The sequence below is a fragment of the Xiphophorus couchianus genome, chromosome 4, assembly GCF_001444195.1.
Source record: "Xiphophorus couchianus chromosome 4, X_couchianus-1.0, whole genome shotgun sequence".
In the NCBI taxonomy this organism is placed as follows: Eukaryota; Metazoa; Chordata; class Actinopteri; order Cyprinodontiformes; family Poeciliidae; genus Xiphophorus; species Xiphophorus couchianus.
The window spans coordinates 15,770,999-15,798,457 of record NC_040231.1 but is presented as its reverse complement, the minus strand read 5'-3'; the positions used below and the strand labels follow the sequence as shown (position 1 = coordinate 15,798,457).

Here is a 27,459-nt window from a genome sequence, read left to right as displayed (position 1 = left end):
AGAAGTGTTTTATTGATGGACATATGCTAATGCTGTGGATCTGACATTAGATTGAGCATGTTTAATTCTGTTTTAATTTGTTTGAATGAGATAAAAAAATGTCCCGCTGATAAACTACTGATACAGCTTAAAACAAAGGTTTTGTCAGTTTGCTGAAAATTAGAAGGATTTGCTTGATGGACACCATTCAGAATTAAAAATGTCAGCCACAAAAAGGCCTTTTTTTGCAGACTTACTCTGTATTGCAAATCAGAGTAAGTCTGCAAAATTAGAACTTTCAGTTATAATTGATTTTTCTTCTTGATGCTTGGGATGTCAAGGATCTTACAAGGTTGTGCAGTAATTTAATTCTGTCTGATCGACCCAGGCTCACATGGTACTGTACTGAAATCCAGGGGAGAAGTGCTCTGGATGACACGTCAGACACATTACTTTTTAATGGTTAACTCTGAGAGGAGGAGCTTTGAACCGTTTGAAAGCCCAATGTGACTTTTGATGAAAGGTCAAGTTAAACGTCAAAAGCATGCAAATTGCATTCGGTGTGCCCTTACTCACCTCACTGTTACTTTTCTTTGCTTGCTAGCTATAGGAAGTGTAGTCAGAGCAAATGTGATACTGATATCCTTAAATATACACCCTTGATGCTCCTCATACCATCACTGCTTCACTTTAAATGGAAAAATTTCAAACGGTAATAAAAGTTGTTTTCATTTCACCCAAAAACATAGTAATTTTTAAAATAAGTAAGTTGTCTCGTGTTTTCTCCTCTATTCCATAATGAGTTTTATTCTCGTATATCTGCCATCTTTGCTCTCAGTACAACCGCAACCACCAGGACTTGAATGCCAAAGCTGCGTGGCAGTTGGGCTACACAGGTAAAGGGGTGGTGGTGTCCATCCTGGATGATGGGATAGAGAAGAACCATCCTGACCTGTCGCAGAACTATGTGAGTACATGAAAACAATGCACACACAAAATTTAACGGATTTTTGGCATATAAGTTAAAAAGAAATTAACCAACAGTTGATGACGCAAGCTGCTCTTCTGTCTTTTAAAGGACCCGGAAGCTAGTTATGATGTGAATGATGCCGACCCCGATCCTACGCCTCGGTACACGCAGCTTAATGACAACAGGTAGCTGTTTATACTGATCACAGTTTCATCTGTTCTCTTGCTTTGTGTCTTCTTTCCCTGGCCTACTATGCTGCTGCTTCTGTAAATGTGCCTCTGTTGGACACATGCTGAGAGGAAGTCCTGTTGCTCAATTTCTGCTTTCATCACACGTCTAGTGTATAAATACTGTAACTGTCACGCATAACTAAATAAAAAGCCTTTTATTCGCTGGTGAATAAATACAAGTTTATTAAAGTAAATAGGTGATTTTTACTCATTAAGTTTAGGAAAGGAAATCTTACTTACAAATTGAGGAATTAGAAATGTTTATTTCTGATCATTTTAGTGATTATCACACGTTCTCTCTGAGCTTAGACAATTACACAAAAGCTGAAAAAATGAAGAAGTAATTTTTAAAAGAGAAATGTCAGCCTACTGAAAAGTTGTAAAGCTTCCTTCAGCTCCTGTTCTTGTCTCTCATTTTTCACTTGACAAGAATCCATAGATTCTTGCTTTATAGTGGGGATGGTGTGCTGCTGACCTCTACTCGGGACGTTGTGGGCCGGTGGGCAGAGTACTTCGAAGACCTCCTCAATCCCACCAACATGCCTTCCACTGAGGAAGCGGAGCCTGGGGACTCTGGGTTGGGCTCTCCAATCTCTGGGGGCGAGGTCGCCGAGGTGGTTAAAAAGCTCCTCGGTGGCAAGGCCCCGGGGGTGGATGAGATCCGCCCGGAGTTCCTTAAGGCTCTGGATGTTGTAGGGTTGTGTTGGTTGACGCGACTCTGCAATATCGCATGGACATCGGGGGCAGTTCCCCTGGATTGGCAGACTGGGGTGGTGGTCCCCCTGTTCAAAAAGGGGGACCGGAGGGTGTGCTCCAATTATAGAGGGGTCACACTCTTAAGCCTCCCTGGCAAGGTCTATTCAGGGGTCCTGGAGAGGAGGGTCCGTCGGATAGTCGAACCTCGGATTCAGGAAGAGCAGTGTGGTTTTCGTCCTGGTCGTGGAACACTGGACCAGCTCTACACCCTCAGCAGGGTCCTGGAGGGTGCATGGGAGTTCGCCCAACCAGTCTACATGTGTTTTGTGGACTTGGAGAAGGCGTTCGACCGTGTCCTTCGGGGAGCCCTGTGGGGGGTTCTCCGGGAGTATGGGGTACCGGGCCCTTTGATACGGGCTGTCAGGTCCCTGTATGACCGGTGTCAGAGTCTGGTCCGCATTGCCGGCAGTAAGTCGGGCTCGTTTCCGGTGAGAGTTGGACTCCGCCAGGGCTGCCCTTTGTCACCGATTCTGTTCATCACTTTCATGGACAGAATTTCTAGGCGCAGCCAAGGTGTTGAGGGGATCCGATTTGGTGGCCTCAGGATCTCATCTCTGCTTTTCGCAGACGATGTGGTTCTTTTGGCTTCATCAGATCGTGATCTGCAGCTCTCGCTGGATCGGTTCGCAGCCGAGTGTGAAGCGGCCGGGATGGGGATCAGTGCCTCCAAATCCGAGGCCATGGTCTTGAGCCGGAAAAGGGTAGAGTGCCTTCTCCGGGTCAGGGGGGGTGTCCTGCCCCAAGTGGAGGAGTTTAAGTATCTCGGGATCTTGTTCACGAATGGGGGAAGAAGGGAGCGGGAGATCGACAGGCGGATTGGCGCAGCGTCTGCTGTCAAGCGGGCGCTGTACCGGTCCGTCGTGGTGAAGAGAGAGCTGAGCCAAAAAGCGAAGCTCTCGATTTACCGGTCGATCTACGTTCCCACCCTCATCTATGGTCATGAGCTTTGGGTCATGACCGAAAGAACGAGATCGCGGATACAAGCGGCCGAAATGGGTTTTCTCCGTAGGGTGGCTGGGCTCTCCCTTAGAGATAGGGTGAGAAGCTCAGTCATCCGGGAGGGACTCAGAGTAGAGCCGCTGCTCCTTCACATCGAGAGGAGCCAGTTGAGGTGGCTTGGGCATCTGGTCAGGATGCCTCCTGGACGCCTCCCTGGTGAGGTGTTCCGGGCACGTCCCACCGGGAGGAGGCCCCGGGGAAGACCCAGGACACGCTGGAGGGACTATGTCTCTCGGCTGGCCTGGGAACGCCTCGGGATTCCCCCGGAGGAGCTGGAAGAAGTGGCTGGGGAGAGGGAAGTCTGGGCCTCCCTTCTGAAGCTGCTACCCCCGCGACCCGACCTCGGATAAGCGGAAGAAGATGGATGGATGGATGGAAGAATCCATAGATTCTGTTTGGGGTTTAGATCAGGCCAATTTGTTGGCCAGTCACACTCAGTGATACCCTGGTCATTGAAGCGGGAATAGGTACTTTTGGGAGTATGAGCAGGTGCCAAGTCCTTCTGGAAAATGAGTAAAGCATAAAGCATGTCACCAGAGTGAGTCATGGATTGCTCTAAAATGTCCTGGAATTCCTCTGCATTGGCTTTGGACTATAGACACAACACTAGCAAGTGACTGGACTCCCTAAATCACCCGTATTTCTGAAATATTTACTCTAGACTTATACATTTCCCACCACACTTCTCTTCCACTTAATTTCCCCTTGATATGCTTGGATTTAGCACTGCATGAGCAGCCATCTTCTTTGTAGAGGATCTCAATGATTACCTGTTGAGCATTTGTCAAGTCAGCAATCCTTTCCATGATTCTCAATGACATAACGTACTTATAGTGTAACTAACATAACATTTCTGTTCTATTTGCCTGATGAAATATTGGAGTTTTGTGGGACACTTTGTTTTTGGTTTTCATTAGCTATGAGCCATAATTATAAAAATAACACCACTAAAAGTTTTAACATTGACTACTCTATAATTAATCTGAATATACAGTTCTTTATTTCCATTATTGAAATATTCAAAGCTTTTAAAGACAATCTAATTAATTAAGATGCACTCTCAGACTCTAGAAAATCCTAATTCTTTGGTACTTTCAAAACCCTTTCTTTGTTTCCATTGAGTGGTATATGAGACATGGGTTGTTGCTGTTTGGTACGCTGTTTTATGGCCCAGTTTATTTAGGAGGGCATTTCTACCGCCAACTGGGTCCTAAATATAGGACCAGGTGAGGTTAAACCCAAATGCCTTACTTTGCGTTATACTAATGCAACAGCAAATTTGACGCAGTAGTATGTCTCATGCTTATCACAAGCAGAGATGTTTTTCTGAACTGTGTTTTGTGCTGCCAATAGCTACCGTAGCATTGTCCTATGGACCTACTGATGAAGTTGGCCCAGGAATAGTGCAGTAATGGTTGATTATAAAGGCTGCTTTTACAATGAAAACAGACAAAATAGCTCACCGCATTGTTCTGTACCGCTCAGTGGAAACAGGACTTCAGCTTTCTGGCTTCCTAAAGCATCACAGTACCACCAAGACTCTCTTATAGTCTGAGTAAATTTGCTGTGGTATTAAGATATTGCGTGTAGAAAACATCATTATTGCGGCTGTGTCTCCAGATGACGTTAGGGTTTGTTTATCGCCACCATGGTGCCCTGCAGTGAATTGGATTGAATTAAGTTCATCAGCATTAATGAAACAGCAAATCTCTTGGCTCAGAAAGGTCCCTACTTGTCTCCCCCTCACCCTCGCTGCCTGCCCCTGCTTCTCCCCTTTAATGTCTGATTTGCAGTAATCTGCTGTTTGTTGGCCGCTGGCCCGGGAAACCTTTTTAAGGGGAGGCGCTGTGTGATTGCTGATGATGGGCAGAGAAGATTAGACTTTGGGAAAACGAGGTGTATTGTAAGCTACAGATGGAAGATTGTTGGTATGTTTGTGTCATATCCTGGGAGATAGGGAGGACAACCATAGGTCTGTGAATCTAATCCCACTAAAAATAGGTTACTTCTTTAAACCCACATACAACTGGGAGAAAAGTTTGACAAGTAATGATTCAATACAAACAATAAACCATGGCTTTCTAGTGCTGACTAGTTGAGTGATTTTTAAGACACTCTGGGACTGGTGTCCCAGAAAGTTATCCCACTATCATTACTAAAACCTTAAATGGTGGTATTCCTCGAGAAAGATTTCATATAAAAATGCCTCATGTGCAGTTCCTCAAGTCAAAAATCTATGTCGAAGAAGGTTAAGCCCCTCCTGGGGTTCATGGTGGCCCAGAGCCCAGCAAAGACGTTTCTTATTGAGGTTTTCCTCTATGTGGATTAACCTTCACTCTCCAGCTCTCACAAGCAAACTCCAGCTCCTATCTGGAGCCACCCAGCCCTTTGTGGCTTCCATCTGGCTGGACCAGTTTAGAGGGAGAACGTTTGTATGTGTGCTTCTACATGTGTTTGTATACTATACTGTACCATTTGTGCAGATCTACGTGCAAACAACCTGTGTGAGGGCTTGAATATGAGAGACTGTAACTGTCTGTTCTCTTCTGAAAGCTCAACTCTGTTCACTCCCATAAGGCTGCCTTTCTTTCACTGCATGCAAGCCGTGGAGAGCACCAGTCACCCTCATGTTTATCTAAAGCAGCATGTAATCTAGATGTTTCTCTTTCCAGGCTTTTCTCTAAAAACCTATTTGAATGATTTTAAAATTATTTTTGTGGGTGGAATTGCTTATAGAACTGTATAAGTTTAACCATAAACTTTGATAAGTACACTTAGTGTCAACTGTTGTAGTTTTAATTATATGTTTTTTGATAATCTCTGACATATATAACAAGCATATAAAAGAAATACTTGAAAACTCAGGAAGATTTTACAAAGTTGCAATCAAGTGATGCCTGACTTCCCTGGGACATGCTTAATTCATTTTATTTTGAAAGATTGGTTTCTTTACTTTGGATTTTTTTAAAAATCACTGGCCCTTTTGTGCTGCAGACCAGCTCATTAGTTAACAGACAGGCCCATTAACTGACTCAAGAAGGAGCAGAGCAGAACACTTGTTCTGATTTACCTTTGAGGTTTAGTGAAGCCAAGGAACTATTGAACTGCAAATGCCACTATCTACAACCTCGGGAACCTCAGATTCTTCAAAAGTTTTATTTTAATGTAATCGAGCTCCGAGGCGAGATTCATAATCATATGCTTTGTGTAAATCTTTAAATGTGGGAGCGCTGGCACTCTAAAGATAATAATTGAAGTGATACTCTCTTAAAATCTATGTATAAACATCCTGAATGTCTCAGTCCATTTCAGTAGCACAAGCATTAAGAATGTAATAATTGTAATCCTATGTAATCAAGTACTTCTTAAATGATTTCTGTTCTTCTTTTGTTTGTTTGAGCCAAGTTTTCACATTGAGTTTAAACAGCAGGAGCCAAATTTAGATCTCGTCAGGTATAACCATAGAGATGCTCTGATTTATGATTCTTGGGTAAAGATCAGATTCTGTTACCTGCATTTAAATCAGCTACCTATTCCAATCCAAAACACTTTAACATCAATGTTTAGTGTTGTATAAGTGAATAGGAAAAAAATATATAGGCACTGTCGTCTATAAACCTAACATTAGATCAAAGAATGATGCCCATATCGAATCCGGTTCTTGGATTGTATCAGATCGGGTCCGTCTGATATTAATATTTCCCTTTTTTCCGCAGATCCCCTTCTTAAACAGCCAAATAAAAGAGATTGTTCTCCCATTTTTACTCTTTAATGTGCTATTTCTGCAGGTTGGATAAGGTTGGAAGACATCTGTTTTGCAATACTATCTCCCTTACATGGGTTCTGTAAGGCTTTTATTTTGGTTAATGCTGGTAATTTGACTTCTTTAGGTTGTCTTGTTCACCTCACTCAGTTATGTTCTGTACCAACAGTCCTCCATCAGACTGGTTCTCCATATGTTTAAACAAAACTTTTTATTTTTGTCATCAATTATGGTTACTATCGTTACACCATGTGTATCTAACAAGGCTGAAGAATATGTAGGAACCCAATAAGCATTTGTTTTACTTTCTTTTTCCTTGAACTGCTCAAGATTCTGGTGTGAATGTGTTAGGACATACGTGTCTAAATACAAACCACATTTATCTTCCTGTTTCTTTTGTCATCAGGATGTTGGGTGTAACATTTGTTGCGTGAAAAGAAAAGGTGTTGACCTTTTAGTCCAACGGTGCACTTACTGCTAGTATGTGTCAAAATTAGGGGGAATCCACACTGATTGATTCTTGTATCATTTGTTTTTGACTGCATGAAGCACAGGAACAAGTCTTCTTAATTTTGGTGGAATAATAGTTTATCTGTCGTATGTTTGTGTCTCTACAAGTTTTATGCCTGTACAATTGTCTGAAATACTAGCCGCAGCTACATAAAACTACAGCAATATATAATCAAATATGCAGAAGGTGGGTAAGCAGTTTAATGTTGCTTTGTTTGTGAAGTGTGTAAGGGAATCCATGAGGCAGGTATTACAGAATTAATCAGGGTGACTTGTTAACGATTCCCACTCATCAGCTCATTGTTCCTCCTGACATCTATGCTTACTGGTGTGCATCCTGTGATGATCTTGTGCATTGTGCAGTCTGCTCAGCCACTACAGAGCAGTAGAAAATTTCCTCACATCTTGCCTTTTTTGTTGGAGGACTAGTTGTCCCCTAGGGGAACCATTAATAAACGCATATCCTGTTGACCGCTTCTGTTTTTCCCGATATTGTCCCGTAAAGATTTATAGTTTTTAGCCTTTGCTCCATAACAAATGGAATAAATAAAAATGAAAAAGAAAATCCACAGCCTGTGTTCATACAGTGAGATAATTGGCTTTCGTTTGGCATTTAAAGGTCATTTTTAATTAAAACTACTTGGTGCCCTTTGGTCTTGAGATCTCAATGTAGCTTAAACAAGAGATTTTCTCTCTTTTTTTTTTTTTTTTTACTGCGCAGGTATTCTAATTCTCTGCACCATCTCCATCATCAATAAGACAGGCATTTCAACCTTGCAGTGAAGATCTGCAGACTTTAGGATCAATGCCAACATGTACCGATGGTGTTCTGGCAGAGCTTTGTGGTTAAGCACATTCCTGAAACCCTTTACTTTGACTCTTTGCATGATTTGTCATCCGTGTATTTTCACTGCCCGGCAAAAAAAGGTGAAAGCCTCTAATATTTTACTTGACCAGATCTTTGTTACCTTTTCTTTTGTCTGCATTGTTTCCTAACAATTACAGTATGCAAAGTGTCATTGATTTCTCGCCAGCGCTGCATTCATTTGTTTCACTGGTAGACTATTGATGATGGATTTGCTCCAGCCCATTAAAGGTTCTCAGTGGAGCTAAAATTCAGACTGTGTGGTGGCCTGATGATTAGTGACATTGCCATTCCCTGGCATATTTCTGATATAACCACCCTGTATGGTTGTTTAAGGAATAGGTCTCTAATTAAAGTGTTTTACTGTCAGATGTATCCCTGTTGTTTTCTTCGGCATTTAACAAGTGAGTGGGAGAAGTTAGAAGATATCATCTTGGATTGTTATATCTCTCCCAAGATAATTAGTTCGAGAGTACTGATAATGCAAGCCGTTTTTGCATAATGAGAGTGTAAAGATTGACCTCTGCTAGTGTTGCTGCATTCTGTACATCGGCCTACCCAGGAAATTAATCTATTAAAAACAGCTGGAAAAGGGGTTTTGCTGACGAGAGGAATGCGTCTGTGCATGCCTGGCATCTGATCACAGACACCTTGGCTTCTGCTTATCAGCTGCATCACAAAAATAACAGATGCAGAGCAACATAATACCCCAAAGAGTATCAACCAGCACTTCCAGGAATGTTGTGATAAAACTCAGTGGAAAATGACTCAGACGACATTTTTGTGTGAAGGTGTTTTTCTTTTTGAGTCTACAGTGAGCTTTTTTTTTTTTTTTATTCATACCCAGCCACCATGTTTCTCTCTGCATGCTTCAGTCAAGCCTCGTCTCCCTCTAAATAACATCCTGCGACATATTGGAGTCCTGGTGTTACTGTTGATTGTGGCATTTACATTAGCCTTCGCCCTCTGAGCTCACCACTGTGTCTTAAGAAAACTCAGGGGAATGGAAAGTGAATTACAGTCCTCTGACCTTATGTCAGTATACTCAAGCTTTTTTTTATGAAGCCAGAAATCTTGATTCTAATTAGATGTCCCTGAAGATTCAGGTTGCGCCTCCTCAGACCTCTTGCTTTTTTTTCTTTGTACAGTTCAAAATGCACCATGGCAGCAGAATTCATTACAGATTAATAACCAGTAATAGCCCCACTGGCAGACTACAAGCTAAAGCACAGCTAAATGTCCTTACCCTGACATTATATGCAGAGTATTTTATCAGTGGAAGATGTTGGCTGCTGTTGCTGTGTTTGATTATTTCGTTTTGGTTTGGCTCGTCAGCTAGAGCATCTCAGCCGAGCCTGGCTGACTCAGATTGTTTCTTGAGCAGTGAATGAATGGCCTTGGATCCAGCTTTCCTGTCTAGGAATGGCTGCAGTCCAGGGAGACTCAGCTAAAGATTTTAGGGCTTAAAAACCTGTGTATCCATCTGGCTGGGAAGGGTACACACACCTGACTGCGGTGGGATCATCTGCCCTTCTAGCGCTCTTATTTTGGATCCCCGCACTGTGGTGCCTGGAGCTAGCCCTTACCGCAGGGGCTCATGTTTAATGGAAATGGCAAGCCTAATTCACAGCTTCCTCGTTATTCCAGCTTGAGGCATTCCACGGTTAATGCTACAAAGCTGGAGATAATGCACAATGGATTGCCCACACGGATGAATTTATTTAACAGTATCCATGCCAAGTACCTGTCTCCAAAAGTTTGTATCGTCTCACTGTACAGCTTTGCCACACCACATGATGGGAGATATCATTTCTCATGTAACCTTTAAGAGACATATAACCCTCTTTTGGCTGCACGTGCAGTAAATGGTTGTCAGCAGGTCGACCAAATTTCCGAGAATAAGGATTTTCTGTTTCTTTTTCTTCCTTCTTTCCAGGCATGGAACCCGATGTGCTGGAGAGGTAGCGGCCGTGGCCAACAATGGGGTCTGTGGAATCGGCGTTGCCTACAATGCGAAGATTGGAGGTAATGATTTGGTTTCTCAAAGCTACGTCACAGTTGTTTTTTGACTGCATGTTGAACAGCCTAATACTGAAATGAAATAGTGATCCTGCAGCACCTGATTTTTTTTTTTTTTACTTCACTTCATTTTTCAGACACAGCATGTCTCTAAATCTTTTTAAGCATCGCTGCAGCTGTGAGGATTGGCACGCTGCTGTAAGTGTATTGGTTTTGCCAGGAGTAACAGTCTTGAGATGTGGTTCCTGAAATGACACAGTACAATAGCCTTGATTCAATTTGTGTGCATGTATTGTCAAACTCTCTTCTCTCAGTTTTTATCGATGTTCAGCAGAAATAGTAGATTATGTAGATTTTGTGACTATGGGTTTTAAATAACCTTCAGTGCAAAAGTATCATCAGCAGCTTCCACTTTAATAATGTCAGGCTAATTGCTCTTTCACTTTATTTTAGCAAAAAAATATATACATATATATGTGACTTGTGTGGGATTATTTAAAAATCATGTAATTTACAAATAATGCCTGATGTGTTTCCAGTGAAGGAACATTGAAATCCACACAGTCATGTTAAAAATCAGCGTGTTACCATTCAAATAACTCAATAAAATCTGTTTAACTTGGTGGAAATATTAATTAAATGAATTCAGTGGAGTGAGTGCTCTCATCAAGGCTATTTTAATGAAATCTATCCAGTAATATTCTCATATTCTATTGTTATGTTCCAAAATGCAAAGTTAAAACATCACAGCCTTTAATTATTGTGAGATATTTAAAAGAAACGGATGTGCAGCTGCTGCATAGTCATTGCTCCTTCTGGACATAAATTTTAGACTTTAATTGTTTAGTTATGTGGATTATTACCAGCTTCCTTTGAGCTTAAAGTGATTTCACATCAATTTCAGAGGGTAATCACAGTGAAATAATCATGTATGCATGGGAATCTTTACTACATTTTATTTTTACAGCTGAGGCTTCTTTCTCTTTTCACTAAACAGACTTGGGAAGCAGGATTGACCAAGTTGAATTAAATCTGTTCTAACTTTGAACAGCGTTTGGACTGACTTTAGATAGCTGTTAAATAATAAATGTTATGAAATTATCTTATATTAATCCTTTATTTGTCTGACTTCATTGTTTTAAATCATATTTTGGACTCTGCGGTGGGAGATCTATATCCCCAGATAGTAACAGCAGCATCTCTTCTGCAGGAGGAGGAACTGCTAAGCGTCAGTAGACGTAATTTATGTAAACCACACAGTTTTGTACCTCACAGTGTAAACGCACACAGCTGACAGATGGGGTAGAATAAAATAAATTCAAGGAAGATGAGTTCCACAGGAAAAGCATTTTGGGTTGCTGAGTTGAAATGCACCTTTCCTCTGTACTGTGCTGATGTTGTCAGAGAAAAAGGAAGCGACAGAAATTCAATAACTTGTACTGCAAATCTAAATACATTTCCTTTTTTTAAAGACAATGTATGAGGTGCATGACATTTTTTTAATAAGTTGTTGCAGATGGAGTAAAGGAAAATCTATTATAACTCACATATGGGAGCCTGCTTTTGGTTTGTCTAATAAAAAACATCAGTTTGTTGTTCTTGTACTCTAATTAATGCAGAATTTTTTTAAGTTACCGTAACATTAAACTGAGCACTGTATGAGGCACATCTGGCTGTTTACTACATAAGGCTTTCAACTTTGGAAAAATAATTCATGAACTTATGTAATCTAATTGTTCTCAAATCATCTCCAGGAGATTATGCTTGTTTTAACCCATAACAGAAACACTGAGTTCTGCTTCAATCTATTAGATTATTTTATTACATACAGATACAGTATACATGATAGGTTGGAAAAGCTCCTCAAATTCAGAGAATTTTGGTTTTCATGTATTGTTTTTTTGGGTTTTTTTTACTGTTCTTTATAAATTCACTTTATTTGTACCTTACTGATTAACTTTGGTTTGTTTGCATCTGCAAAATGAAGTGCAAATCTGGTTCAATTTACTGCTCTAATCCTGTCTATAGAGTCAAGTACCGTTTCTTTTGTTTGATGAATGCTTTGTCTCAGATGTCTTCTTAACTCTCAAGGAGATTTCACTCACGATTCAACAGATCTCATTCTTTTGGTATTTCTTTTACAACCATCTCGAGTACAGACAAAAATCAGTAGAGTTACTGTTTGAATTATGCTGCTGGCTCTAAATTGAAATGATAGCATCTGCACACTAGCGGCATTTCCTTCCATTCTGAATGTTCTTTACATGAAACACATGTAGGTTACATAATATATAACACATGTTAATATGCATATCAATCACTAAGAGGAAACATTTGAGGTTTTTCTCATCTGAGCTACATCCTTGTTGAAGAGCGAACCATATTTTTGCGCGCATTTTGAGTCATTATGTTGTGAATTTGCTGTAGCGTTTGAAGTTATTGTCCAGTTGCATGACCCAGTTTGAACCAGGCTTTAGCTGTTGGACATACTTTTCAATACAGAGGAGTTTATAGTTGACACCAGCTACAACCTTTACAGGGTCTTGTGACTGCAGAAAGAAATTTAAAATCATCACTCCTCCGCATTTATTGATACATGGTGTTTGTTCTTCTCTGCAGTGATTTGTTTTTACTAAACTCGGAGCTGTGTGTTATAGTTTTAATCTCTCCTGTTTTGTCTGTCAACAGGATTTTTTTTTTTTTTTTTGCCTGAAGTTATGTGGTTTGTTCATGCACAGCTTTGCAAAGCTAAACCTTCCTGTCATCTCATTTTCTAGCAGATGTTTTCTTGCGGCTACTCTATCAAACTTGAGGATTGAAAACCCTAAGTGAGGCGAGGGAGAGAGATATGTAGATTATGCCGTTTTGTTCAGTGCTTTGTTGGCACTGATTGGCTTGGATGTCTTTTCCAATGAACACTATTTGTTTTATTAAGTGTTGTTTTACTTGAGAGTAGATACTCATGATAGCAGCATAGCAGATAGCAACATGTGACTGTGATATTGTTGTGATTAGCCAACATTATCTTCATTATTCTTTTTTTTTGGAGTCCTCACAGCTCTTGATGGTATTTAGCATCTCAATCACTAAAATCTATATCAAATAATAACTGACCAACTATAATATGAACCTGCAAAGTAAAATTTTCTGAGAAACATAGTTATTATATTTAAGAGTTACAATTGTAAGCCTTAATCATCAGACATATCATAAATAAAATATATATCACTAGAAGTGCAGTGAATGCTTGTAATTCACAAGGTTCTCTTTTTAAAGAGTAGCTAAAGTAAATTATAACCTAATTTATTGAGATGCATCTGTTAAAAGACTCTATACCATTTTAAAATGTCTGTAAAAGTCTTCCTTGATTTATAAGCAGCAGCAACTGCTCCTCTAAGGTTGCTGAAGTTTTTACTCCTTGTCTTTTCGTTGACTCATCTTAATGCACCAAAGCAGCAAACTGCCAAAACTTTTGCCATTTATAGAGGTTCTCACTGGCTGACGGTGAGTTAATCGGATTTCCTGGCTGCTGCTTATCCTCCTAATTGCAGTGACAGTATTAAATATGTAATCAGCTTTTTTACACACTGCTTCGGCAGCTTGGCTTAGTTTTTATTAACTAAATAACGTTAATGAAATGGGGTCATGTGGTGTTCAACTAAAGTTGGATTAACCCTGTTGGAAGACCGGGGATCTTTGACTACAAATCATATAAAGCTGGTGATTTGTGTGCATTAGGTATTCATTTAAATCCATCATTTCTACTTTCAATGAGAAGTGCTTAAAGAAAATCTGTTGCTGTGAACCTGGCTGCAGGAGTGCGCATGCTGGATGGAGAAGTGACTGACATGGTGGAGGCCCAGTCTCTCAGTCTGAACCCGCAACATATCGACATCTACAGCGCCAGCTGGGGCCCAGAGGACGACGGCAAAACAGTCGATGGACCCGCTAAACTGGCCAAGGAAGCCTTTCTTCGAGGAGTCACAGAGGTAGGTGTATGATTGTGTCTGTGTGGGGCAGAATTATTTACTGCCTCTGTATTGCCTCCTTTCACCAGTAAGTAATTGAACTGTTCAGGCATGAGAGGACACCAGCAAGAGGGACAAAGCAGTTTTTGACCCTGGCCATCCCGAATGGGAAGAAATGTCCTCTAAAAGCCGCCAGTGAGGACAATCAGGGAGAAAAAACTGTCTCCGGCAGGTTCCTCCCTCCTCTCCCCATTTGTTTTAAAGCAGTGTTGTCATCTGAACAACTGTTTTAGGTATTTTTGTAAGGCTATTTATTATAATAAAGGTGGCTTTCCTGCAGCTTTGAATGATTAAACAGTCCCAGTTAATCTCTAATGTCTATATATATATGCACAAACATTGGAGATTTCAGAAGATTAATGCTAAAAGCCAGTCTGTCAGCGTCTTAACAGTAACAGTCTGAATATTAAACATGAAAAGATGCATATTGTGATGTCGACAGTCTTGTTGCTGATCACAGCTCTTTGCGTTTGGCACATTGGGACCACATGAGAAATGAACAAGTCAACAGAATTGTAAGAATACAGATTCCTCCTCACACTGTCTCTGCCTGCTTTGTCTCTTGCTGTGAGGCTGTAGGATTCAAAGCATGTCCCATAAAGCTGATTGGAAGCGCTGACACTGACTACTAAAATAATTGGCACTGTGACAGCGCTGTCAGATAGTGGAGTGGGTGGTGCATCACTGGAATTGATCAACACATGGAGAGATGGTGCCACTCAATACAATAAAGCAGCTCTTAGATGAAAATTATTGCACTTTAAAGGCTGAGAGGTTAGATGATTTATTACAATGAGCTGTTGTCATTTTGAGTCGTTATGTATTGCATTGCTGTCATGCGATACTTAGCTCTTTGCAATTTACTGAGTGACCACCTTGACCCCGGCGATGTACACTGGGTTTTAATGGGACCTCTTTGAGGGATGGCCCAGGATACAGTCACCATCCTATAATTGGGATTCTTACTAAAGTTTGAATGAGAATCTCTTCTTCTTTGTCTGTTGTTGGTCTGTGAGGCAGTTAAGCAAAAGGATTCGTGTTCAGTAGGGTAGGCATTTATCGTATCATTTATCATTTATTGTGATAAATTTCTTATAAGAATTTAGATTTATTGTTGTCGCGATAAATTCCTATTTATAATGTTTAAAACCCCCCAAAACTGTCCATATTGCTATGACTGACAACTTTACTATTTGTTCTGCTGTTTGTCCAATGAAAGTATCAATAAATGCCAATAAATGTGAAAATACAGTGACCATGGGTAATGTAGCGATACGAATCACACTTGTTTATGTGGCAGGTGTTGTAAAGAAGCACATAACAAGTGGGAATCTTTTTCAAGAGCATTAAGTTTGTGGGGCTTGTCAAGAAAATCCGAGCTCATCCCACTTCCCCATGCTAGAGATTTTAGTTTAACAGTAATAATAAAGTTATCTTTAAAATGAATCACTCAAGTGATATCAAGGCCCAACAGTAGACTTAAGTGTCAATAAAATAAATCTGGTTGTGTGTGTTGTTTTTGTCTCATGCAAACTTTGCTTTAATTCTACTTTTTTCTATCTAATCATAAGAAATCATAGTCAGTCAGAGAGAGTCATTAAACAGGAAAAGCAGGTTTCCTGGAAAAAGAGGAAGTTTCCAGCCTGCAGATTTATAAAAATAGCTGAGACTATTTTAAAGCATGAAAGTTTTAAAAAATTAAATCTAAACATTATTAGTAATTGGATAAGATTCAAAGTAAAATACTTATATGAATATTGGTTTACTTGTAATAATACACTTATATTTGTGGGAACTACAAGAAAAACAAGTAACTGTAACTTTAGTAGTAAATAATTAGAATCATGTATTATTCTTGGTTTCTTTTCAGAAAAACATCTGTAATAACTCACATTAAGATTATAATAAGAATAATTAATAAGTTATGGTTATAAAATCATAAATGAATGATAGATCAGAGAAGCTGAAGAAAATAAATGTGATATAAGTTATGGTTATAAAATTATAAATGAATGCTAAATCAGAGAAGCTAAAGAAAATAAATGTGATATAAATGTGATTTTGACATTGAACTTGAAATGGTGTAAGAAGGTGTAACTGCAATTAAACATCACTGATATGTTGGAGGTAGAGAGTAGGTGAAAGGTTGTGCAGGCAAGGGACACAGGAGGTTGAGCAACCCTGAGACATTGGCACAGACATCAGGAAATGTCTGTAAGACAGTGATGGATATGAGATCATCTGTCTAAGCAGACAGCAGGCGCACCAGGGGGGTGGATGAACCCTATATAAGGTGAGTGCAAAAGAGGAACCGTTCGTTGGATCCTCCGGGCAGCTTCGAGCCAAGATCGAGATGGACAAAGAACTCTGCAGCTGAAGAAGAGCCGGGGCCACGGAGCCGGAGACTGTCCTGCACATGGAGACCAACCCGTCTGGCCCACAATCTGTGGCTTCGAATCGCACTTCTCTCATCGGCTGGGTTCTGACCCCAAAGACAAAGATGAAGACAAAGACAAGGAAGAAGAACTGGTGCCTTTTTTCCTGCCAGCACCAAGTCCTGTGTGACCTCAGCATCCATGCGGAGAGGAGGCTCATCAGACCTGCGGAGATCCTGGCCTTCATCGATCAACATCTTCCTCCTGTTGCAACACCTTCTTCATCATCAAGCCAGGTCTGGGGTTCGAGGCGCCAGGCTCCGTCCGTCTCGCTCTAAGGTTCCTTTTTTAGTACTCAGTATCAGCAGTAGGGAAAGATAGACTAGATGATTGATTTTACTTATTTGATTATTTCTGCTACTGAATTAAGCTGTACTGACCCTTGCAAAAATGCCTTGCTGATAAAATATTTAGCATAAAGAAAATCTAAAGATGTTGTGGACATTCAGTTAATGAGTCACCTTAAAGTTCTTTGATGGTTGTAAAATAGCTGTGATGTTTGATTCTGGAGAGGAAGAGGTGGAAAATGTTTTTAGGTTGCTGGTAGCCCATATTTAAAACCTCATCCTTGGGACTCGCCCGAGTCACTAAAACCTACCTGGTTCAATAACAAATGCAAGTTGCAAAATAGAGAACGAGCGACCGTTAACAGGTGTGCTCTGTGAAACTAGTTGGCTGTAGGCTGCTCAGTCTGGCTAATTCACAGGGGGAAGAAGGGTGGGACACCTGGATGTAGGCCGTCAGATAACCAGGCGAATCGTTTCTCGAAACCAGCTTAAACAGAGTTTACTTCAGTTCTGGACAGGGTAAATCCCAGCAGATTTAGGAAACTCAACGGACCCGTTAGACGGAGAGCTGGTAGCACATCTCCCCTCTCAGAAGAGGAAGTACGAGAGTGAGAGAGTAGAGACAGAAAGGAGGGGGGGGGTGTTGCGCAACAACAGGCTATGATTGCTTTTTTTTAGCTAACTAAAAAAAGATGTGATAAATAGTTCTTATTGTCCCTTTTATTGTCATCACAATACTACTGCAAAATATAGTGATAAAACCTTTAAGTCTGCATATCCCCCTGCTAGTGTTCAGCTTTTTTATAAGAGTGTTTTCTGCTCCTCAGGGTCGTGGCGGTTTGGGCTCCATATTCGTGTGGGCGTCTGGGAATGGAGGAAGAGAGAAGGATAACTGTAACTGCGACGGCTACACCAACAGCATTTACACTCTGTCCATCAGCAGCACCACGCAGAACGGCAACGTCCCCTGGTACAGCGAGGCCTGCTCCTCCACCCTCGCCACCACCTACAGCTCGGGGAACATCAATGAGAAACAGATTGTGAGTTGGGGCCAAGGGTAGCGTGTCCTCTGCGTTTGTCTGCCTTTTCATGTTTCTGTTGCACAAAAGCTTTGACTTTACCTTGAGTTTCTCCATCCTTTCTCTGCTGACTGGTTTCAAAGCGGACCTGCTGTCATTCCTAAAATATTTGACCAGATGGAGGCTTTGGATTTGTAAAAAATAATTACATTTTTGCCTTTAGTAACTGGATAAATAAAAAAAATATTCCAGCTACAAGGCGCTTAGTGTTAAGCCTTCAATAGTTCAGAAACTGAAGTTTCAACTTCCTTCTCCCAGAGATATTAATAGATAATATTCAAATATTAGCAAGGAACACAAACAGTTTTTTTGCTATAGCCTGTGAACTTGTTTGGACTCTTTCAATCTAGACAAAAAAAGGTTTTTGTAAGGTGATTACTTTGTCTTCATGTTCGTGGAGATATTGAAAGCAGATGTCCACACTTTGTATATTTAAATATTTTCTCTGCTTGTTTTCCCCCATAATGAATTGCTGAGTGATCATGTTTCCATATTTTCGACCACTTTGGTGTTTGAGAAATCTGAATAACCAGAATTCTTTATCAGTGAGTGCTTTGGTACTCTTGGTCAGGGGAGCTAAGCACAGCTGATGTGTGCAACACACACAGACACACACAGATTCTGCTGTGGACTTCAGACAGGGAACTAACTTTACACACAGTAATTTGGGGGAAAAAAGTTTGACCTATGTTTAAATGTTAAAAAGGCGAACAGATTGTTTTTCATCTGCATCTTCGATTACACCGGTGAGTGTAATCGAAGATGAAGTTTAAGGGCAAACTTAAAGCGGCCCTGCTTTAAGTTTGCAATCTAGTCCTGTTTGCTACCAGAGTCAGAGATTAAACCTCAGATTGTTTCTCTGTCTGCAACAAAATTAAACAAGGGTGTTGCTCATCTGAGGATGTTTAGAGGACGTTGCAGAGAAGCACAATCACTAGGGAAAAGTTGTTTTTCCTCTAAATTGAAAGGAGTGATTCTAAATGGGTTCCGGCATCCAGTAGACCTGACATTTCTTAGCTTAGGAGTGTCCAAATTGACTGACAGGAAGCAAATGTAGACAGATTATATCTGTTGAATGTCTTGGAAATGCCTCACTGTCCCTTCGGAAAAGCAGGGTTTGCCTAAACCGGATTCAAATTTCAAGACAGGCAAAAATGGATGGATGAAGTATGTAAACTGATGTACACTTTCATTGACATGTCATCAGTATGGATGAATAAATGTTTTTGAAAACAATAAGTTTTCAAAAACAAATGATCAGATTTGGTCTGGTTGTTGCTAATTTTATGATTGCTGCTGAAAGAGAGGAACTAGATAAAATACTATAAATCTACATTTATAACTGAACATGTACATGTATTTCCTGTTTAATGTAATTCTTAACAGTAGAAAATACCCACTCATTTTGAAATCAATCACTTTGGATATTTACCTTATTAGCAAGTAAATTAACTGATTAACAAGGTTTTTTTTTTACGTACATTAACCCATCGTCAAATTTATTGCAGCAGCTTTTTTTCCGTTTCAACTAACAGTTAATTGTTGCAATTGCTACATACCTTTTCTTCAGACCTTGTGCTGTTTTGAGTCATTAAAAAGTTCATAGCAAAGTGCTGGAGCTCTATCCATCAAATCTGTTTCTGCTTAACATTCTTGTGACAAGCATTAAATCTCTTTCTTACACATGCAGACACGCCCCTACGCACACACACACCCCCGCACACAGGCCCACACACACACACAAACTGACTGCCTCCTTATAGCATGCAGCCATGCAGCGTGAAGAGCTTGACAGGCTGCCGATGACAACTTCATGACATGTGGCTGGTCCCTTAATGTGTCTGTGATGTACCGACTTAATTATGATGTCACTCATGAACTTTAAAATAAAGAGCTGGAGAAGAGGAGAGATGTTGACATCTGTGAGTTTATACCAGAGAGAATATTTTGATCTTAAGATTTTTTGTTTTGCTTTGGAAACCAAACTAGCAACCAAATGAAGCAAAGGGGAGCTTCTAGAAATATCAAAACTATCCTAGGTTTTATTTTTTAAAATAATCATTATATAAAGCCTGTGGAAATATATCTTTTATTTTATCAGTCTTCTTCAGTAACAGACAGGCCTCTTCTTTTGCATCATCCTGCAGGACAGCAGGCTTTTCATATGCAAGACTTCTGACATATGAAAAGACTTTTTTTGTATCATTGGAGACAGAGTTTTCTTTGAAAAAATTCTCTGCTTCTGCAGCAACTTACTTTTTATTCTTGCGGTGGGAGATATTAACATCTGGGAGCTGGCCAGTGAATCCACAACCCTCCGCTGTGGATCACTTAGGGGATGTCTGCTGAAGCAGTTCATTCTAAAAGGAGTCTCTCTTAAAGAGAAGGAGAGCACATGCTTTCCGCGGTTTGATTTTCTAGCTGGCGGCTTTTTACTTTTAACCGTCTGCTTCTTTATGCGTTTGATGATTATTCCCTCTAGCAAATACAAGCAGTATGGGATAACATATGAGAATGTGGTGAGGAGTAAAGGATTTTATTCATTTTACTGAGGCCAATTCCAACTTATCTGGTTATTTGAAGGGAATCCTGCAAATGCATTTTTAAGGCGCAAGTCAGCTTGTATGAATATTTAGCGTTTGTAATATAGCATTATTATAAAGTATACTTGCACTAACTATCTTAATGCCTGAAAGCATTTAGATTTATAAAATCAAACTACATATTGTGTCAAATTCAAAGTTAACCAAAGTACAAAAAGCAGTTTTCAAATGATGATTTTATTAGAGGAACAAAGCTTTCCAAAGAAACCTGGCCCTTTTTGAACAATTAGTTACCACTTTTCTAAACCTTTAACTGTGATTAGCAGCATTGATTACATTTCCCGAGCCACACCCAGACTTTTTTTTGTAGGCCTTTATAATAAAGAAAATACTTAAATATAACCTTTCTGGCGACATGAAGTGGGCTAAAAGATCTTAAAACGCAAGATGTCACGCACTTATCTGAAGAAACATAAGATCAGATCAGAAACCAATGCATTGATACCGGTTAGTTCAGAAAGGGTCTATGGGTGAAACAGTGGCCAAAATTATTCCAAGGAGCAATTTGGATTCAACCAGAAAGTCACAAAAGAACCAGAACAACATATAAAGCACCGCGGGCCTCATTTGCCTCAGTTAAGGTGAATGTTCATGATTCAATAATAAGAAACAACCTGGGCAAAAAGGGTGACCAGGGAAGATTTCCAAAGTGAAAACCACTGCTTAGTGAACACAAACAGGCATCTTGGACCTGAGAAATACTTTTTTGATTCCCCAGTGTTCTGTGGACTGACCACACAAAAGTGGAATGTAATGGAAACGGTGTTCCTCGTTACATCTAGTGTAAAACAAAGACAGCTTTTCAGGAAAAAATACATTAACATGACAGTCAAACATATTGCTGAGAGTGTAATGATCTGTGGCTATGTTGCTGTTTCAATATTTGGATGACTTGCCAGAGTTAATGGATCCATTACTTATTATCAGAATGTTCACTCATCGCTTTGTGACCTTAAAATCAAGCACAAGCAGCAAGACATTAATCTGAAACACACTGTTAGGTGAGTAGCTCAAATATGTGACAGGTTTTAAAATGGCTCAGTCAAAGCCTAGACCTACATCTTATTGCTTTGGTGTGGTATGACCTTTGAAGCAATTACTGTATGACCAGACCATCACTTATGAAAAAGAGTCTGAAGTAAAACAACTATAACAAGACTAGGTTATAATTTCTCCATGGTGACGTAAAAAATCTTACCTGTTATCATGAACTCTTGATGCCTGTTGTTGCCAACACAGGTGGCACAACCGGTTTTTAAAGAAAACATTTTATGCTGATTCTCTGTGTTAGTTAAATTTAGTTTGAAACTTTTAAGTGACACAAAATGGCAAAAAAAAAAAAGAAGCAAATGTGAGGCAGCTAATATATTTTCACAGCACTGTAAGAACGAAGCAATATGTTCAGCTTTTTGCTTCTCTTCCTTAGATTACAACAGACCTCAAATCCAAATGTACCGACTCTCACACTGGCACCTCTGCCTCCGCCCCCCTGGCTGCTGGGATCATCGCTCTCGCCCTAGAAGCCAAGTAAGTGCTTATCACCACTTTTCTATGAGTTTGGACCATGAGCTGCACTGCCTCATTTAAATTCTGGCATATTTTCTTCAAATTTACTTGATTAAAATTAATCTAATGCACAAAAAGGAAAAACGAAATGTGTACACAACAACCTCGTTAAGTTGTGCATTCATTTTCATAGGGACAGTTTGAGAGTTTTTAGTTTGAGTAAATTAGTTTTCAAAGCTTGAATTAATGGCCACATGTTATCAGTTCCTGCCATGTGGCTCGAAAACTCCTGACAGCAAACGCTTCATTAAAAAAAGTGTGAATATTTCAAAAAGAGTAATAAATTGATACGTTTTATAGCCTTCGTGTTGGATTAAGTCACCTCTGGTCGTGTTGCCAGCATCCATTTTAATGCCGTTATTTTATTTTTAAAAATTAAAATATAAAGTTATTCAAGCCGTCTGCCGCATATTTAAATTGTGCTTTTACAAATAGCTCGGAGCACTAATCATTCTTATCTGGTCACCCAGCACTAATGGACGGTCATAAAATATGTTCAGCACAAGGCTGGATGTAAGTAATTAGTCTCGCAGCAGAGTGAAATGATTGAGGGGAAAAACTGTAGATGGAAATGAATTTGATGAGAAAGGATTTAGTTGGAGTTACTTTGTAATATGCCGTCATTTAAGCCAAATCCACAATAAAAAGCAATAATGAATTTAAAGCTTGTATGAAGTTAATGAAAAGGAGACAAATCAGGCTCCGACTGTGTGTAACCCTTTTTTGCCGGTTAAATCTTAGTGTTCTCCAGGAAAGAATAACAATAGAGACTCATCAGTTTTTCTTTGTTTTGCCAAAGGGCTGAAATGAGCCTCCAACCACATGCTGGCTGAAGATTTAAGAGACTGCCTGGACACTGAGCTCATTGTTTATAATTATCTGTCCACCTGCAAGTTAAAACTGTAGCCTGATCTTGGGAGCTTCAGCTTGATTTACAAGCTAGAGCATATGTTATTATACAGGTTAGGCTGTATGTGCCTTTTTTACGTGCTAACATCCATTTCCATTTGTTCCAGTAAAAACCTCACCTGGAGGGACATGCAGCATCTGGTTGTGCGAACTTCTCGGCCTGCTCACCTGCTCACCAATGACTGGAGAACCAATGGAGTTGCACGCAAAGGTACAGAAATATAATCTATTTTTGCTTGGTCAGTTTTAAATCAATCACAGGTTAGTTTGAGTTACATCTACTTTTCAGAGAAGTCTGACCAAATGTGGGTATTATAAGAGAGTTACAGAGAAAAATTTATATTCTTTCGCATAATATGAGGCTGGTAGACTCCCAATTGGGGTTAAGAAAAAAATGGCAGCAGGTGCTTTGCATTCATGATTCAAAAATTAAAATATCTGGCTGCAGCTGAAGGCAGTTTGTTCACCAAATGGCGAGAGAGCAGTACAGTAATGAGCGTCTGTAGGCAACAGTGAAGCATGGTGCTTGTTCCTTACAAGTTTGATGTTGCATTTGATTTGGTCACAATATTTGGTGTCCTCAAGGCTGACAGACGCAGATAATCATGAATTGTCCAATTCCATCAGGAAGGCCTGGAAGAGCTGAGAAAGCTTACAGGAAATCTATGGTTAGTTCTTAGAGGTGACCCAGTGCATTTCTTCAAAAAACTTGAAGAATACCTTGAAGAGTTGATGTTGTCTTTTTAAAAATGGTTTTATTGGCCTTTATTTGATAGTTAATTGACAGGAAAGTAGGTAATGAGAGAAGGGGGAAGACATGCGGCAAAGGAATCAAACCTGCGACAGCCGCGTCGAGGACTAAGGCCTCCTCATGTTGTGCTTAACCACTGCGCCACCACAGCGCATCCCGAGTTGATGGTGTCTTAATGGGTGATTACACCAAATATTGCTGATTTAGATTTTTCTTTTGGTAATTTACTTCATTGCTTACTTAGCCTGCTTGATGCTATTGCAATTATATCACAGGCAAAGACATGGTGAAAATACCATGTTGAAAGTATTCTTAGTCTGCATCAGTTATTCACACCTGCCTAAAACCTTTGCACAATGCTGGATTTACAGTGCCACAGTCTTTTGTTTATAATCAAATAAAAATAAAACACGTTGACGGGAGTGCTGCACGGTTAAACCAAACATAAGAAATAAACAAATCACACAGGAACAGTGGATTCTATGAAGAAAAACATTGTCAAGGATTAGAACAAGTAGGATAGAGAGGAAATGAATTTGAAGACGCTGTCAGTAATTCACACTGGATTAAAAGTCAGAGATTTAGAAACTATAAGAAAATGTACCTGCTTGATACAAAACCAAAGCATTCCACAGTTTTGGATCTCCAACAGGAAAATCTCTACGTCCTCTGAGGTTTCATCACATCTTTGGAACATATAAAAGCATCTGGTCTTCTGACCTGAGGGAATGAGACGGTACATTAGAATGCAGCGGTTCACAGATAAAAGGGAGCACAACTGTTAAGAGGCTTAAAGACAAAAAAAGGAAATGCAGTGAAAAAGCCAGGGAAGGGGTGCCAAAAGTGGAGAAACAGGCTCTCTCTTTTTTTTTTGCTCGTACCAGTAAAAATCAACTGCAGGCATTTGGTTCCAGTTGTAAATGAAATATGGAAAATGGACTAATTCCACAAAGAAGCATTACAGCAATCAACACACAGTCTTACAAAAGCAGGATTAGTGTTTCAGTGTTTCATCAAGAGAGAATACACACTCATCGTTGACAACCAATTAAACTGGAAAATACAGGGTTTTACCAGGCATTTAACGTGACTATCGAGTCTAAGAAGACTCCATTCTCACACCTAAATATTTGATTTACTCTAGTGAGGTTTGGGAGACACAGCTGAAGCACCTCCAAGGCTAAATATAAAAGGTTGTTGGTGATGCATCAAAAAGATAGGATCTTTGATGTCCAACCAATGCTTTAGCCTAGAGATGATGATCTTTTGAGCTACAATGCCCAAAAGTGCAATCAATGCAATCACAAAAGTCTTCATGCTAAAAAGATATGCTAAAATGGGACTGTGGAATGAGAACTAAAAACGTGTATCAGGTTGAAAACTTTCTAAAACTGGACCAGTACAGACCTTCAGGACATCTCTGAAAATCTCATCTCTGTTCTCTCTTTGTTTCTGCAGTTAGTCATTCATATGGATACGGTCTGCTTGATGCTAGTGCAATTGTATCACAGGCGAAGACATGGACAAATGTGGGGCCACAGAGAAAGTGTGTGATCTCCGTTCTCAGTGAGCCGAGGTTTGTATGCTGTACATGACCACAGATCTCACTGTGCTCAATTCATTTAACATTTCAGTTAATAAACATTAAATAATTATCCATCTGACAAAAAATAATGAGCAAACTAATTTCAAACCACAAATCTGCTATTAGCAGTTGCACAAGATGGCCAATTTTCATATGTGTTATTTAGCAAAATGTACTCCTGGGAGCACTTACTGTAGCATTATGTCTGTATTTTGTATTGATTACAACATTTGTAATGAAAAGGATGAAAGCAAGAATAGCTGCTTGTAGACTGAATTAATATGACTTCTTTGGAGAATAATCAACAAAATTACAATGGAGTAGAGTCAGCATGGAAAACAGTTCCAGGATTTTGTTGAACCAGTCAAGTTTGTGAAGCTGTAATGCTTCATCATCATAAATGCATGTGAATGAGATGTCTGTGTCTGATTGAGCCTTCATGCATCAATTCAGTCAAATGCTGTGCCTTCATCTTCATCAACCTGGTGGCATTCATTAAAATCTCCGCCAACATTTGTCTGCTCAGGCTTCTCCCAATTACATGTTCAATATTATTCTTCAGCCATCTTTTTCCCACCCCTCTTCCTGATGACACGGACTAAACTCTGTGTGACATGCTCTGTTCATTATGCTCTCGCTGTCACTCGTCTTGCTGGGTTTGAGCAGATGGTCGAGAGTCTGGGAGCTGCAGGTTATTCAATTTACATTCTAGGTTTTTAGCTGACTCGCTTATCAACAGTGATTTACAAAAAATGATTAGAAGAAGGAATTATCCTGTTACCAACGGTGCATTCTCTACATGCTGGCAGTGCTGTGCGAACAGAGTTGTATCTGATTAAAATGTCTGTTCGCCCATAATTGCAGGGATTTATCTCAGCCACAGATGGAGATGTACTTGTATAATAGATAACACATCAAAAAGGCTTCTTAATGTTTTGCAGAATAGCATCAGTTTGTTGCTCTGCTATCTAAAATCTGTGATTCGGACAGCTTCTGTGTTCATGTTTGGAAAATAGATTTTTAACCCAAGGGAAAATACTACTGGAAGAAAAACTCCTCTGAGCTTTCCCCCAACTGAATGAGGTTGGATATGTTATAAGCTGAATTTCATGCCCTCTTTGTGACCTCTGAATGTGTTATAAATTTATGGGTTTATCCATTTTGTTGTTACTGAGAATTTTACATGCTGATGGCAAGTAATCATGAGTAAAAAGAGAGAGAGCATTTTGAGAAAAGACCAGGTGGATGAGCTGGAAGCTCTCTGGGAGCTTTTCAACAGATGATTTATAGTCTCGATACACTCTCCTGTTTCTCCTAGGTTACCCAGCCGCAGCATCACAAAGCCTCACGTTTGGTTGGCTCAAAGAATTGTCTTTTGTTTGCCAAGACAAATCGTATAAACACTTAAAAGAAATAAGAATTAGTTTCTGGCTGATACTGATTTCTGTCCGTTGAGGCTTGATCTGCTGCTTTTCATTTGATTGATTTTTTTTTTTTTTAAAAACACAAGAAGAAGGGAGGAAAAGAAAAATCAACTTCATATCTTCAATGTTTGATTTATACCTCATATTGAATTCCCCCCATTTGGTGCCATTAGGATAAGAGTCAGTGTTTTAAAGTGCTGCCTGTCAAGCCTCATTATGTTGGGGCTTATTCATATCCACCACGTCCATTAAGGGTGTAATTACTCCCACTGACAGAAGAGGGAGACAGAGGTGTTGCCTTTGGAAAAAATGGCTCAAGAAGGGTGATTATTAAAAAAAACATGGTAGGAAAATAACTATATAAAACAACCTTAATGAGCCCTGCCGGTATCTAGTTTATACAGCACTAAATTACAGCAGATGGCATCTCTAGACACTTTAAAAATTCATATGCAATTACTGTATGCACAATCCAGTTCAGTCCAAAATCAGTAAATAATTTGTTCAGTTTATAGCAGTGAAAATACAGTACAATGATCCTAATTATTTTACAATACAGATAGCCAGTTTACTTTTATGCTAATGGGTAATAAATTTTATCTAAAGAAGCTTTAAGGATTGAAGTAAGTCAAGTTATTTGTATCGAATATTTCAGCAACATAGTGCTTTACAACATGAAAACATCATACAGTAACCAATTA

The 27,459-nt window shown here is 39.7% G+C and overlaps 1 protein-coding gene across 5 annotated transcripts in view; it reads left to right on the top strand.

The window, feature by feature from the left end:
• Window positions 1–27,459, top strand: part of furina (furin (paired basic amino acid cleaving enzyme) a) — a 93,070-nt gene that overhangs the window by 55,630 nt on the left and 9,981 nt on the right. For all 5 annotated transcript variants that reach the window (XM_028013954.1, XM_028013955.1, XM_028013958.1 and 2 more), the window contains exons 5-12: window positions 818–946; window positions 1,058–1,134; window positions 10,009–10,097; window positions 13,908–14,080; window positions 17,669–17,881; window positions 21,950–22,050; window positions 23,106–23,209; window positions 25,208–25,325. In XM_028013954.1, coding sequence (XP_027869755.1) covers window positions 818–946; window positions 1,058–1,134; window positions 10,009–10,097; window positions 13,908–14,080; window positions 17,669–17,881; window positions 21,950–22,050; window positions 23,106–23,209; window positions 25,208–25,325 — 1,004 coding nt within the window. The remainder of the gene's footprint in view (window positions 1–817; window positions 947–1,057; window positions 1,135–10,008; window positions 10,098–13,907; window positions 14,081–17,668; window positions 17,882–21,949; window positions 22,051–23,105; window positions 23,210–25,207; window positions 25,326–27,459) is intronic.